Source organism: Neophocaena asiaeorientalis, unplaced genomic scaffold (genome assembly GCF_003031525.2).
Source record: "Neophocaena asiaeorientalis asiaeorientalis breed wild unplaced genomic scaffold, Neophocaena_asiaeorientalis_V1.1 scaffold276, whole genome shotgun sequence".
Lineage (NCBI taxonomy): Eukaryota > Metazoa > Chordata > Mammalia > Artiodactyla > Phocoenidae > Neophocaena > Neophocaena asiaeorientalis.
Genome location: NW_020173725.1, coordinates 668550 through 681817, shown reverse-complemented (window position 1 = coordinate 681817; position 13268 = coordinate 668550). Strand labels below are relative to the sequence as shown.

The window sequence follows — 13268 nt, the reverse complement described above, 5'->3', positions numbered from 1 at the left end:
ATGCAGAACTTCAATTCTTTTGAGTTCATTTTCAAACCAATAGCTTTTTTTTCCCACCAAACATTTTTTACTGTTTCTATAAATATACATGCCCCAGTGTTCCTGTTGTACGTGTTTTTCTTTTGGCCAGCTGTTTAGGTTAAACCTGTTCATGTAGCACACACTCTTTTAGGTTCAATGTCAAATCTTCAGATACCTTCTACAAATTACTATTTTGATCAGAATATTTTAGCACCTGCAAAAGTGCCATGTTAGCATGAATGAAAGTGCATATTTCTCATTTTCATTTTTCTCTGATGTCTCAAAATATTCTTTTGGTATCTTCCATGCCAAATTAGAACATTTGTAAGCCATCAGTATGTTAGAACACCCTGACCTTTGGTCAACAAATAGGTAATTAGACTTTTCTGTCAAGTCTGATAGGTTGCATGTAAGTCTACCTGGATTTTTGGTAGATTTGACAGTCCCATCTCGTGCCCCCCCCGACCCAATACAGTTGACATTGAATTTTGGAGAGTTGTCTTCACTGTGACTTTATATTTGAGTTGCACTAATGGGGTTTACTTCCCTTTTAAGAGAGCTACACAGCAGTTCTAATGACACTGGTTTCAGTAGTTAGAAGGATGAAGGAAGAAGATGGAAGCAATGCAAGCCTTAGGTAAAAGAATTATACTTGCCTCCTTTTGAAGCAATGGGCTAAGGTACCACTGAGACTTGGAGTCAAGGCCAGAGAAAACTTTCTACATACTCATTCAGAATAGGGTGATGGGGCTGCCATCCCCACTGCTGTAGAATTTATCTCATTTTACAATTCTAGCTTTAATGGAAAGATAACGAATTGCTCCTTGGGTCAGAGAGTCTGAGAAAGGAAGATAAACATTACTAAGCGTTGTCATGGCCTTTATAAGAAGTTGAGTGCAAAGCGTGCCCCCGTAAGGTGGTCAGGGCTCCAAGAGTTTGTCCCCAGCTTGACTTCTGTCAAACTGTCTCTATGACAAGGATGTTTTTTCCATCCCATTGTGAGCATTCCATCCTCAAGACACTAAATGCTTTCATCATTGTCTGCTTTTGAAGAGGAAATTGTTGGACTTTTGCCCAGTTTGACTGCAAGTAGAGTAGGAGGGGATGTAGGAAAGTGAGCCAAAGTGCAGTTTAACCAGACAGTGTTTACTTCACATGTGTTGTGTCACGATAAGGATAGGGGTATTGGTAAAAACTTTCATGCTCCATAGCTACCTTTTCTAGTGAAGCATAAACTTTAAAAAAAGAGAAATAAATTAATAATGCATATGTAAAGCAGGCTATTGGTATATCAGGCTGTCAGCATGAAGTTTCACAATTTTGCTTCCAACCGTATTTTGCTAGAACTAGGGAAGTGCTTAAAGAGGCATAAAATTGAATTGTTGGTTGGAAGGAAATTTAGGAACTATTAAATGAAACTCTCCTCTTTTATTTGATTATTACATGGCTACCACACTCATTCATTCCCCCAACACACACACACACACACATTTTTTCTCTTTGGTAAAGTCCTTATGTGGCAGATAGAGGTCTGCATGGTCTTTCCAACACTGACTCTTTTTTCCCCTCACCTGCTCCCCCTGTAATTTCCTCTGTCCCTCATGTCCTTCCTCCTCACAGAGATCTTTCTTGACTGTTGACACGTTCTACTGGCACTTCTCATTTATCCATTGATCACATGCACATTGTGCATTTGTGGTTTGTCTGATCAGTGAGAGCAGGGACTGCATTTTTGGCTCATTTCTGTGTCACCAGCAGCTAACACAATGCTTGGCACATAGCTGCACTCATATATGTATAGAACTCGTGAATTCCATCCATTGCATTTTCTGTAGTCACCTGACTTTTATTTGAACTTTGCGAGGTATTTTATTCCATTTTGTATTTGCTCTAGTGATAATACCATTTTTAGAAAACTGAAGAAAATGTTGACAACCAAAATGAGAAAAGGATAATATTAATATATGAAGAACTCATATAAATCTCTAAGGAAAATGTTTAAAACTCTAATAAATAGACCAAGTATGTGATTAGGTAATTCACAAAAGAAATTCTACATAAAATGGCTAAAAGAGACGTGAGAAAATGCTTATTTGCACTAGGGATCATATAAATGCAAAGCAAAGCAAAATCCTACCTATAGATTTAGCAAAAATTATTTGGCACAAGAAGCAGCCTGAGAGACCTCTTATACAGTGACTCTGTAGACTGTGTTAGGTTAAAAAGATAGTTTTAGAGCCACTCAGACCTAGTTTTAAGTCTTAGATCTTCCACTTGGTTAAATGTATGACTTTTTTGCAAATTAATTTTATGTCTCGTTTATAAAATTAGGAATTTACCTATTTATAGGGATTTTGTTATTGTTTGTTTAATTCATTCAGAAATACTTATTGAGTGCCTGCTTTGTGCCCAAACACATTCTCAAGTACTGAGGATACACACTGAACAAATTATCCCTGGCTGATGGAATTTACATCCTAATGGTAGAGACAGACAATAAACAAACACATAAATAAAATGTACAGGATGTTGGATAGTGTTGAGGGCTATAGAGGGAAATAAAGGAGGGAAGAGATGGCAGTTAGTATGTCACTGTGTTGCTATTTTAAATAGGATGATTCAGGAATCCCTTACTGAGACGGTGACATTTCAGCAAAGATTTCAAAGTGGTAAGGGAGTAAACCATGTAGATGTTTTGGGGAAGAATGTTCCAAGTAGAGAAAATAACACAGATAAAGGAATGAGGGAATGCTGTACCTGATATGTTTGGGGAATAGCCATGGAGCCAGTATAGTAAGAACAAGTGATCAAGTGGAAGATACTATGAGAGGTGAAGGGGGACGAGATTGAAGGCCTTGTGAGCTACAACAAGCGGGTTGGCTTTCACTTGTCATGGCTGAAATTTCAATCAGGGGAATGACATAATATGAGTATATTTTAAATGGATTATGTTGCTGTTGCATTTAGAACAGACTATGCTGTGGAGGCAGGTAGACTAATTAGGAAACTTGAATTTTGAATAGGGGTTGATGGTGACCTGGACTAGGGTGGTAGCTTAAGGAAGGGTGGAGACAGAGAACTACTTAGACTCTGCACATTTTCAAGGTACGTAAATATTAGGCATGAGAGGAAAAGTGAAAGATTACAAGGTCTTGGGCTTGAACAACTGGAAGGATGGAGTTGTTGTTAACCAAGGTAACGTGTAGAGTGCTTAGCCTGCTGTGTGGCATCTACTAGATGCTACATAAAAGGTGGTTCCCATATACACACTAACAAACGTAGTAAGGTAGATAGCTAGGGGGAAGCAGCCGCAAGGCACAGGGATTTTAGCTCGGGGCTTTGGGACAGCCTGGAGGGGTGGGATGGGGAGAGTGGGAGGGAGGGAGACGCAAGAGGGAAGACACATGGGAGCATATGTATATGTATAGCTGATTCACTTTGTTATAAAGCAGAAACTAACACACCATTGTAAAGCAATTATACCCCAATAAAGATGTTAAAAAAAAAAAATGTCTGAGTAAAAAAAATTTTTTTTTTAAAAAAAAAAAAAAAAAAAAAAAGGTGGTTCCCTTCCCCAAAATTTAGGGTAAAAATGAAAGACTTTTCCTTTATCTGATGTGCTTGTGTCCACCTACACAAACAAATAGAATATTTCACCAGAATAGTTAGATAACAAATTATACATTTAGCTAGCACATTGGAGTTTAGTAAATTACTCCATCTGTTCACTACGGTATTTACAGTCTAATAGAAAGTGGAACTAATATTTTTCTATATGACTGATACAGTAATGGCAAGGTTATCAATAGTAATAAAACTTTTTTAAAAATCAAAGAAAAAACATACTCTCTCAGTGTTTCATTTTATGGGTAGCATACACATGTGACTCTTTATGCCCCTTTTTTTTCTTTTCAGGATGCTGCCTTATGGCTGTTTAGCAACAGGAGACCACTCTGGCCTCATTGAAGTTGTGAGCACCTCTGAGACAATTGCTGACATTCAGCTGAACAGTAGCAATGTGGCTGCAGCAGCAGCCTTCAACAAAGATGCCCTTCTGAACTGGCTTAAAGAATACAATTCTGGGTTAGTGTTCTGGGTTAGTGTATTTTGTTTGATTATCCTTCTTCTGAACAAACTGCCAAACAAGTAACTGTTCTCGCAGTTAGAATCATCAGTGTCCTAGAGGAAATATTAGTGTTATTTATTGCTTCATTTCAGGTTAGATCAAAATGACAAATAGGCCTTCCTAAAATCTTACAGAAGATCAGCATTGAATTCTGCTTCATCTAGATCAAATTTCAGAGCTGGGCAGTAGTTTAAAAATCTAAGAACTTAAGTGTTTAACAAATAACATATAACTTTTTAAGTGCATGAACTTCCATAATTATGTGAATGTATGAACCTATGTAAATTTTCAATAGATTTTTAAAATAGAAGTAAATGAGTTTGTAGGCTGATCTTTCCAAACTAAAAAATACAGTGCTAGGAATTGTGTTACTTACAGTTATTGTGTTGGAAAAGCCCTAATACATAGGAAATTAAGGAATTTCACAGTGAGGGGAAAACACTGCAAGTATTTTTGGCTGAAGATTTTGAAGTCAGACTTAAATGTTATCATTGGCAAAATCCAAGAACTTGGACTTCCCTGGTGGCACAGTGGTTAAGAATCCGCCTGCCAATGCAGGGGACTTGGGTTCGAGCCCTGGTCTGGGAAGATCCCACATGCTGTGAAGCAACTAAGCCTGTGTGCCACAACTACTGAGCTCGCATGCTGCAACTCCTGAAGCCCGTGTGCTGCAACTACTGAAGCCCATGCTTCTAGAGCCCGTGCTCCACAATTAGAGAAGCCACCGCAATGAGAAACCCGTGCACCGCAACGAAGAGTAGCCCCTGCTCGCCGCAACTAGAGAGAGCCTGCATGCAGCAGTGAAGACCGAATGCTGCCAAAAGTAAATAAATAAATAAAATCCAAGAACTTGTATGTGAGAATTAATTTTCAAATTTTGATTTTAGGGCCTTGTCCCTAAAGGGTCTATATTAGTTACTTCTGATATAAGTCAGTGACTTTAATGGTTGGCACTGTAATACTTAACTCTTAAATATGGAATTCTAGTCTTCAGTCAAAACTACAAAAATGTTCCAAAGCCCAGCATCACTCAGCCAAGCTGATGGTCTCCTCTCATTACTATGCATATGAACCTACCCCTGTCCCCGACAGAAATGTGAGCCCCAGGACACAGCAGTTTGAATAGTTGATGTCCAGTTACCTGATGTCTTGGAGCAAGCCTGCTGGCTCCTCCCTGCCCTGCTCCTCTGATCATCATCCTCACTCTTGGCTGATCCAGCATCTTCTCCTTATATGGTTTTGGCAGCTCTGTGTTGCAGTTGTTCTCACATTAAAAAGGAAACAGAAGTGTGGATTGGCTCCGTCCCACACATTTGGAGGCTGAAAACCTTCCTTGCTCCTATTTTTTTCTCTTATTCAGGGATGACCTGGACCGAGCCATTGAGGAGTTTACCCTGTCCTGTGCCGGCTACTGTGTAGCTTCTTATGTCCTTGGGATTGGTGACAGACATAGTGATAACATCATGGTCAAAAAAACTGGCCAGGTAAGCAACTTCCCAGAGTGCCAAGGGCCTCAGTGATGCTGTTACTTATGTGCAGCGCAATCTCTTGTGAAACTCAGATTCTTTATGAGTCTCAGTCATGCCTTTGTCTTTCCTTTTATTTCCCACCCCTTGTTTCATATGCCATCTGCTTCATATATCGGTTTGTTTGCTTGAAGTTAGGTGATAAGCATTTATTTAAATGTTTAAAAAATTATTTAGGTTATTTACAAGTGACCTATTCCTTCACTATAAGAAATTGTATTTGGGACACATATGTGCCTAAGAGCAGAAGGAGCAGATAATGTGCAGGATATATTAACTTTAAAGAAGATAAGTGTTAAAAAAAGAAAAAGTTGAGACAAACCCCACTTGAGGCATTTTTTCTTGTAGAATATCAGATATAATCATCTGCGGGAGTAAGGCGATACGGAGTATGACTAATATCATTTTGGGGTAGCTAGGAAGCTAGACCAGGTTATATAATGTAAAGAAGCTCTCAGTTTTGAAGTGAAAATTTTCTTATTCAGAGTGACTTTTGTTTGTAAATTCTTTAATATTAAGCAAAGACAGATGAAATAATTTGAGACGTTTTCAGTTTAGCCACCCTTAGAATTCCCTGACACTAGGGGCATTCCAGAGTAAAGACTCTGAGTCACTCTGTGAACTCTGGCCCTAGGTGGGACCCAGAGTTTTACACCTCCTTGGAGATCTGGGTAGTTCTGGCTTGATCTTTTGAGAGTTGAACCTTGTGTTCACACTTAAAAGGATTCCCTCCGACTTCTGGTTAATCAAGCTGAAACACAGGTTTTTCTCCATTCTTTCTTGATGCCCTTCTAATATATTGAGGAATAAGAAATATGTAAATCCAAGAAGTCAAAGATAATAGGAAAAGAAGCCAACAGTGGGTGAAAGACATCAACAGATTTGGGGATGAGCAAAAGCAAAATGGAAAAATAGCAGTGACTCGGCATAACTGAGAAAATGGCTACTTGTGGAAGGGTGTGTCAGTCTGAGGAAAGCTCTGGAATCAGGGGCACTAGGTGCTGCTGAAGGTGGGGAAAGGGGAAGAGGCTGAAAACAGGATTGATTGGCAGTTTATATATGGAGCAATTAGGTGCTTATATCTCCTTCCCAACTCCAAGAAGGGCTAGAGGATTTATTCTCTGAAGAAACCAATTCTTCTGACTCAAGGACAAACAGCTTCTATGGAAGCTAAGGGTAAGATGCCATATTAAAAATAGGGATGGAGTGAAAGTTGGCATGATAAATGGTATGATTCCCAGCCATTTCTGCTTGCTTTGCTCCAAGAACAGTAGCAACCAGGTGTATATTCCCACTCTCGCAATAGACTACATGGTTCTCAAGAGAAAGTGATCAGTTCCAGTGAAAAGGCTTACAGATGCTGACTTTTGAGGTCTTTCCCCAGATACTCTGCAAGGAAGCCCACTGATCAACAATCCTACCATGTCCATAGATTTTTCATTCATCTTGTTAGTGACTCATTCTTAAATATGAATGGTCAGCCAAAGATTATCAGACATTTGTTGTAAGCCTCCACCATGAAAGAGACCAAATCAAGCAAAATGGGGGGAGGGGGAAAGAAGAACTCTGGGAAAACAGTACCTGCAGTAAACAGAGGATGATTTAAGAAGTAAAAACAGAAAAGATACTGCATCTATGAAGTAGTAAGATTCTATTTTTAAAAATTAGAAAATGGAATTCCTATAAATTAAAAAGAGGAACAAATAGAAGTATAAACTAAAGATCAACTAACATTTCTTGAACTCTTTAACTTGTGGAAAGCACAGTGCTTTAAGTTCTTTATATACGTTAACTCCTTCAATCCTTATGATAACCGTACAGAGTAAGTGGTAGTGTTATCCCCATTTACAGGTGAGAAGATTGACACAACAGAGAGTGGACATACCAGGATTAAATCCTGGCAGTTTGGCCCAGATTCTGTTTTTTAGGCACCAGGCAATGTATTGCCCTTTAATATCCCAAAGAGGACCAAGATATCTGATAAGTAGAAGAAAGAGGATCCAGAAATGATAGAGGATCAGTCCAGGGAGGTTCACCATCTAGCCTAATAAAAGTTACAGAAGAAGTAGCACATAAGAGGAAGGGAAGGAACTTACCCAAAAATAATACAAAAACATTTCCCAAAGCTGATGTTTGTGACTATCCAGTCAAAAGGGCACGAAAGTTCCCTTACAGGAGATGAAACAACCCTTACTAAGGCCATGCACCGTGACATTTCAGTGCATCAGGCATAAAGTGATGGTCTTAAAACCTTCCCAGAGATACAGCAAGCCACTTACCAGGGTTCAGGAGTCAGAAAGACTTGACTTCTAAAATAGCAGCGTTGGAAACTGTATAAGACAGTGGGAATTAGCCTTCATGATTTTGAGTGAAAATGATTTCTAACCTAGAATTCTATACCAGACTTTCAGTATGAATGTAGAACAAAGACATTTTCAAACATAAGGTTTCAAAAGCTGTGTCTCTTCTGCATCTTTTTTCAGGAGGATGCCAGAATAAGGGCATCCATGAAAATAAGGGTCTCAACTGGGGTGCTTTTGCCCTTGGAGGACATTTGTCAATGCCTGAAGACAATTTTGGTTGTCAGGATGCGGGAGGGGGTATTCTACAGGCATCTGTGGGTAGAGGCTAGGGGTGCTGCCAAACATCTTATAGTGTATGTAAGATAGAACCTCACAACAAAGAATTTTAGGGCCTAAATGTCAGTAATGCCAAAAGTGAGAAAGCCTGGTCTACACCAAAAGAGAAATGATGTGGAACCCAGGAAACAGGGACTGCAAATGGGACGAGAGTGAAGGTTGAGCACGGGGTTGATGGTTCTTTGGCAGGCTTAGAGAACAGCCAGCCCAGACAGGAGCTAACAGGTTACCTGACCATGTGGAAAACCATTGTGAAATGATTTTTAGATTTTTAAGATTTTGCGAAGAATTAATGACCAGATCATAGAACACTAAGACAAAAAATAGTTTTGTCAAGAAAAAAGATGAGCAAGAAAAGGAAGTGTAATCATAGTATAGTATTACCACATGGCTTATGTACTTCGAACAGTAAACACTGGATATTGATTTAACCAGAAATTATGATATAATGTGTTGCATTATGAGGCATGACATCAGCACAGGAGTACTAAATCTTTACCTTCCATAATAATCCAAAATTAGGAAGTAAAAAATAATTATAAACATACTGTTTAGAAAAATGGAGACATATATCAGGAAAAACACGTGGACGGGTGGGGAGAAGTTACCTCTAAGTAGTAGCGCTTAAGGTGGTGAGGGAACTGGTGGGGAAAGGATGTACTCTCTCTTTGTTTTATTTCTGTGTATAAAACTATTTGATTTTTTAAAATCAAACATGTTTATTATTTGGATGTATTTTTCTTTTTAAAGATTCATCTTTCCCACTGTGTATATGCAGTTTAATATCAGGGTTATTATTGAATATAAAAGACCTTCGAATGTCAGAGCACTCTTTTCCCAAATGATCCAGGAGGCCGTGTAGTGTGTCTACTACTAGTCCATTTGATGTAGTGCATGGGCATCTAGGACTGCTGAGGCCTTGGATTTTTATTTGGAACCCACCAGAAAAAAAGGGGAAATTAAATCCCATTTGTTTTCCAGCTCTTCCACATTGACTTTGGACATATTCTTGGAAATTTCAAGTCTAAATTTGGCATTAAAAGGGAGAGAGTGCCTTTTATTCTTACTTATGATTTCATTCATGTGATTCAACAAGGAAAAACAGGAAACACGGAAAAGTTTGGCCGGTGAGTATTGTCCTCGTGTCAGCGTAAACACATCTAATGTTTTCTCAACTGACCATCTAGACTAGCATTTAGCTGAGAGGTATATTTAGATTGGGGAGATAGTCAGTCTGCTAACAGGAGGCTTTGGGGGAACTTGCCTGTCAGATCCTGTTCTGGTTCAAAGAAGAGAAAAAAAATGCTAGAGGGCTTCCCTGGTGGCGCAGTGGTTGGGAGTCCGCCTGCCGATGCAGGGGACACGGGTTCGTGCCCCGGTCCGGGAAGATCCCACATGCCGCAGAGCAGCTGGGCCCGTGAGCCATGGCCAACGAGCCTGCGCATCCGGAGCCTGTGCTCTGCAACGGGAGAGGCCACAACAGTGAGAGGCCCGTGTACCACAAAAAAAAAAAAAAAAGCTAGAAATTTGAAATAAATTATTGTTTTATTCCAATAGTATACCACCTTTTACCTGTATTAGAAAATTCTCTGAAACTGTTAAGACATTTGATAGTGAGATGCTGAGAGGGACTGGCATTTTGCTGTCATTCTATGTGAAGTGCAATAAGAGAGTCAGGGTTCAGGGAAAGACTTTGTAATCTCTGATCTATTCCTTGCTGTTTGTAGGTTTCCAAGCACATTACTTGTCATCTTGTCTTTACTTCTTCATTTTAAATGGGGACAAAAATAATTATATTTCAGGGATATTTTGATAATGAGAGATATGTTGCATGATGTGATCAACTCATCCATATGCTTACCAAATGATTGCTAGTATCATTTCCAGTTCCGCATGGGTTTCTGCAGAGTATAACTCTGGATCCATTTTCCTCTTTGGCAAAATTAGGGAGATAGGATTGGGTGGTCATCTTGAATGACCAGCTTGAAGAGGAGAGAGAGGGAAGGCAAGATGATAGAAAGGTACAATGCAAATTCATTGACACTGGTTTGGGGGACATTAAAGAAATTAAGTCTCTGGAGTCAGACCACAAATCTAGAATCTAGAATTATGGTTAGAAATCCTTATGGATTATAATCACCACTTTTTTATAATTAATTTTTGTGACACATAGAATTAAAAAGCCTAGATTAAGTGTTAAATTGCCTTTTACCATATAATTTCTATTTAATTTTGTTTTTGAAAAAGATATGTGTGGTTTTAGAGAGCTTGATTTATTTTATGTAAATTTTAGTCCTGGGACAATTTTCAAAAGGGTAAAACTCAGAAACGAACCTTTAGTTCAGTAGAAATTTTCCAGCTCTTATGGAGAGTCTAGCTATATCTCTCATTTTCCTTTATGAAATTTGCTATTTCCGTTCTAACATCATACTCTTGTGATTTGCTGCATCAACTAAAGGTTCCGCCAGTGTTGTGAGGATGCATATCTGATTTTACGACGGCATGGGAATCTCTTCATCACTCTCTTTGCACTGATGTTGACTGCAGGGCTTCCTGAGCTCACATCAGTCAAGGATATACAGTATCTTAAGGTATAAACCTCTTTTCTTTGTAAATTGGACTTTATGAGCATAGAGCTCAGCCGTACCTACCTATTTCATTCAGATGTTCAAAGGGAATGGAACAAAGTCATTTCCTGTGAGACAGTTTTACCCAGGAGTGGTAGTGACAAACAGCTAAGTAGTTGTCTTGCAGTAATCATAAATTCATTTCATTCTTCAAAAAGCCTCTGGCAGAGGTCATATTATCACCATACCTTGGTGTTCATTCTCTCTCCCATAAATGGTATTTGAATAAGGACATGGGGTATGCTGTGTGGCCAAGTCAGCCTCCTGCAGACTTTTGAGATTCGCATCTCACTACAGAGAATATATAAAATCAGATTTTTTCCCTTCATTTTCAGGACTCTCTTGCCTTAGGGAAGAGTGAAGAAGAAGCACTCAAGCAATTTAAGCAAAAATTTGATGAGGCACTCAGGGAAAGCTGGACTACTAAAGTGAACTGGATGGCCCACACAGTTCGGAAAGACTACAGATCTTAACGATCAGCCTTTGCTCCTAATGTATTTGTTGGTTTCGTTTAGTTTTCATTTTGCACTTGCACTAAATTAAACGTGACCCTGCCAGAGATGTTATAAAGGGAATGAAATCCTGGAACCCAGAGTTAAATTAAAAACAATGGCATCCCACAGAAACCTAATCTGAACAATCCCTGATGACCACCCTCTGCTTTTGAATGCTTCCAAGATTCATCATGCAAACTGTCAACGTTATGGATAATCATTTCCTGCTGACTTTGCACGCCAAGGAATGCTACTAGAGATTGTTTTTTGTCTTTCTGTTTTTTGTTTTTGTTTTTTTTAAGTATTTGGTACTTTTCTGGAAAGGTGTAAATACTTCTTTTTCATATTGTGACCAAGTGTTATCACTCAGCCAACTTATCCACACCTGGGGACTAGTAGCTGTTCTTACTTTCCAAATGAGGCTTAAAAGAAAGCTTTCTTTCTTCCCTTTTTAAATGTGGAAACTACAAATTATAATATAATTTGAAATTATGATTTTTCAAAAATCTTTTAAACCTGTGGAAACATTAATTCTTTTGTTGATACTTATCTACTGTGATAGCATCATCCCAGCCAGACTTGATGAAAATCTACTTGGTGAGGCAAATATAATTTATGCTGCATATATATTTATAAAATTTCTAGTGGGAGTTCTACATAAAAAGGATGTTATTTTGATTTTCTTCAGCCTGTGTTTTAAAGTTTTACAAAAGCAGAGCTTTTTCCCAAGTTACTTTTTAGTTAACTATGTGATCCAGTTCTTCCAGCTGCTTCTATAATGAGGCACATATTAGTACAGTTTTTACATGGTATCTATGAAAGAGTTCACTTCATAGAGCATAATACTTGAGCAAATGTATCCAAGACAGAAAGCAAATGAAAAGGAAACTATTTATGGAATAAACTCCAGGCCTAAAATTCAGTATTTTAGTAAAATGCCAGCTGTTCTTACTGTATTTATTAAAACTTGTAATAATGTGATTTTTCAAGGATATTAGTTCAAATTGAAATGTTTCATGCCACATGGAATTCCTTAATTTATTTGTGGAGGTACCATATATTTAGGGTGCTAGATGGCAGAAAATGTTAATATGTGCAATAGGAACTACTGGTTTGAATGTGTAAATGGATGCTCTTCCTGAGCACTGGCAACATCCAGCAAAACTACTGCTTATTCTCCAAAGACTATTGGGAGCTCTCAATCCTCAATGACATGGGAACGAGAACTGAGTATTGGCCCTGCGACTGAGTTTTCTATAGGAATTTTATTAAAGATTGTTTAATTTTGTTGTCTTCCTTAATGTTCTCAGTCAAATAAATGGGTGAGCTGGTTTTGGCTGCTCTTGGGATGTGTGGGCCTCTTCTTTATGGGCAGCACAGGACCTTGGCACTGGGACTCTTTAAGAAATGGTCAAGTCAATAGACAAACCAACCTCAGGGTAAGCTAAGGCTCATGGTCTCTTCCCTGACTTCTCTCCTTGTTTCCCAACCCCATCAAGCAGTATGGGAGGCCTTTTGGACTTCGGTTGGGAGCCTGAGGCAAGAGGGTGTCTTCACTGAGTTTCCATGCCTTTGGGAGGTATCCTGAGGTCTGGAAGAACGTCCCTTCAGTTACTTGGTACCCAAGGCCAGACAAGCCACTTTGTAGCTCTCTTCTATTGGGCAGGTGCTCAGAGCACAGTTTCTTGGAAATAACTCAGCTGATGGTGGGGATTGAACTCTGAACTGACCATTCGCAGGGCTGCTCTAGACTTGGTGAGAGTTGCAGAAATAGGACCGTAGGAGGACAGATTTGTTCAGGGATCTTTGTCTGATAGCAGTCCACCATTACATGT

General features: G+C 38.9%; 1 protein-coding gene across 4 annotated transcripts in view; it reads left to right on the top strand.

Annotated features, from left to right (window-relative positions):
- The window catches only part of PIK3CB (phosphatidylinositol-4,5-bisphosphate 3-kinase catalytic subunit beta), a 180484-nt gene extending 167705 nt beyond the window's left edge, over positions 1-12779 (top strand). For 2 of the 4 annotated variants that reach the window (XM_024750731.1, XM_024750732.1), the window contains exons 20-24: positions 3937-4104; positions 5508-5631; positions 9294-9439; positions 10771-10903; positions 11275-11780. In XM_024750731.1, coding sequence (XP_024606499.1) covers positions 3937-4104; positions 5508-5631; positions 9294-9439; positions 10771-10903; positions 11275-11412 — 709 coding nt within the window. In that variant the 3' untranslated portion in view covers positions 11413-11780. Of the gene's footprint in view, positions 1-3936; positions 4105-5507; positions 5632-9293; positions 9440-10770; positions 10904-11274 lie in introns of all 4 variants that reach the window. The other 2 variants (XM_024750733.1, XM_024750734.1) reach the window with 2 other exon arrangements.
- Positions 12780-13268: the final 489 nt, after the last annotated feature.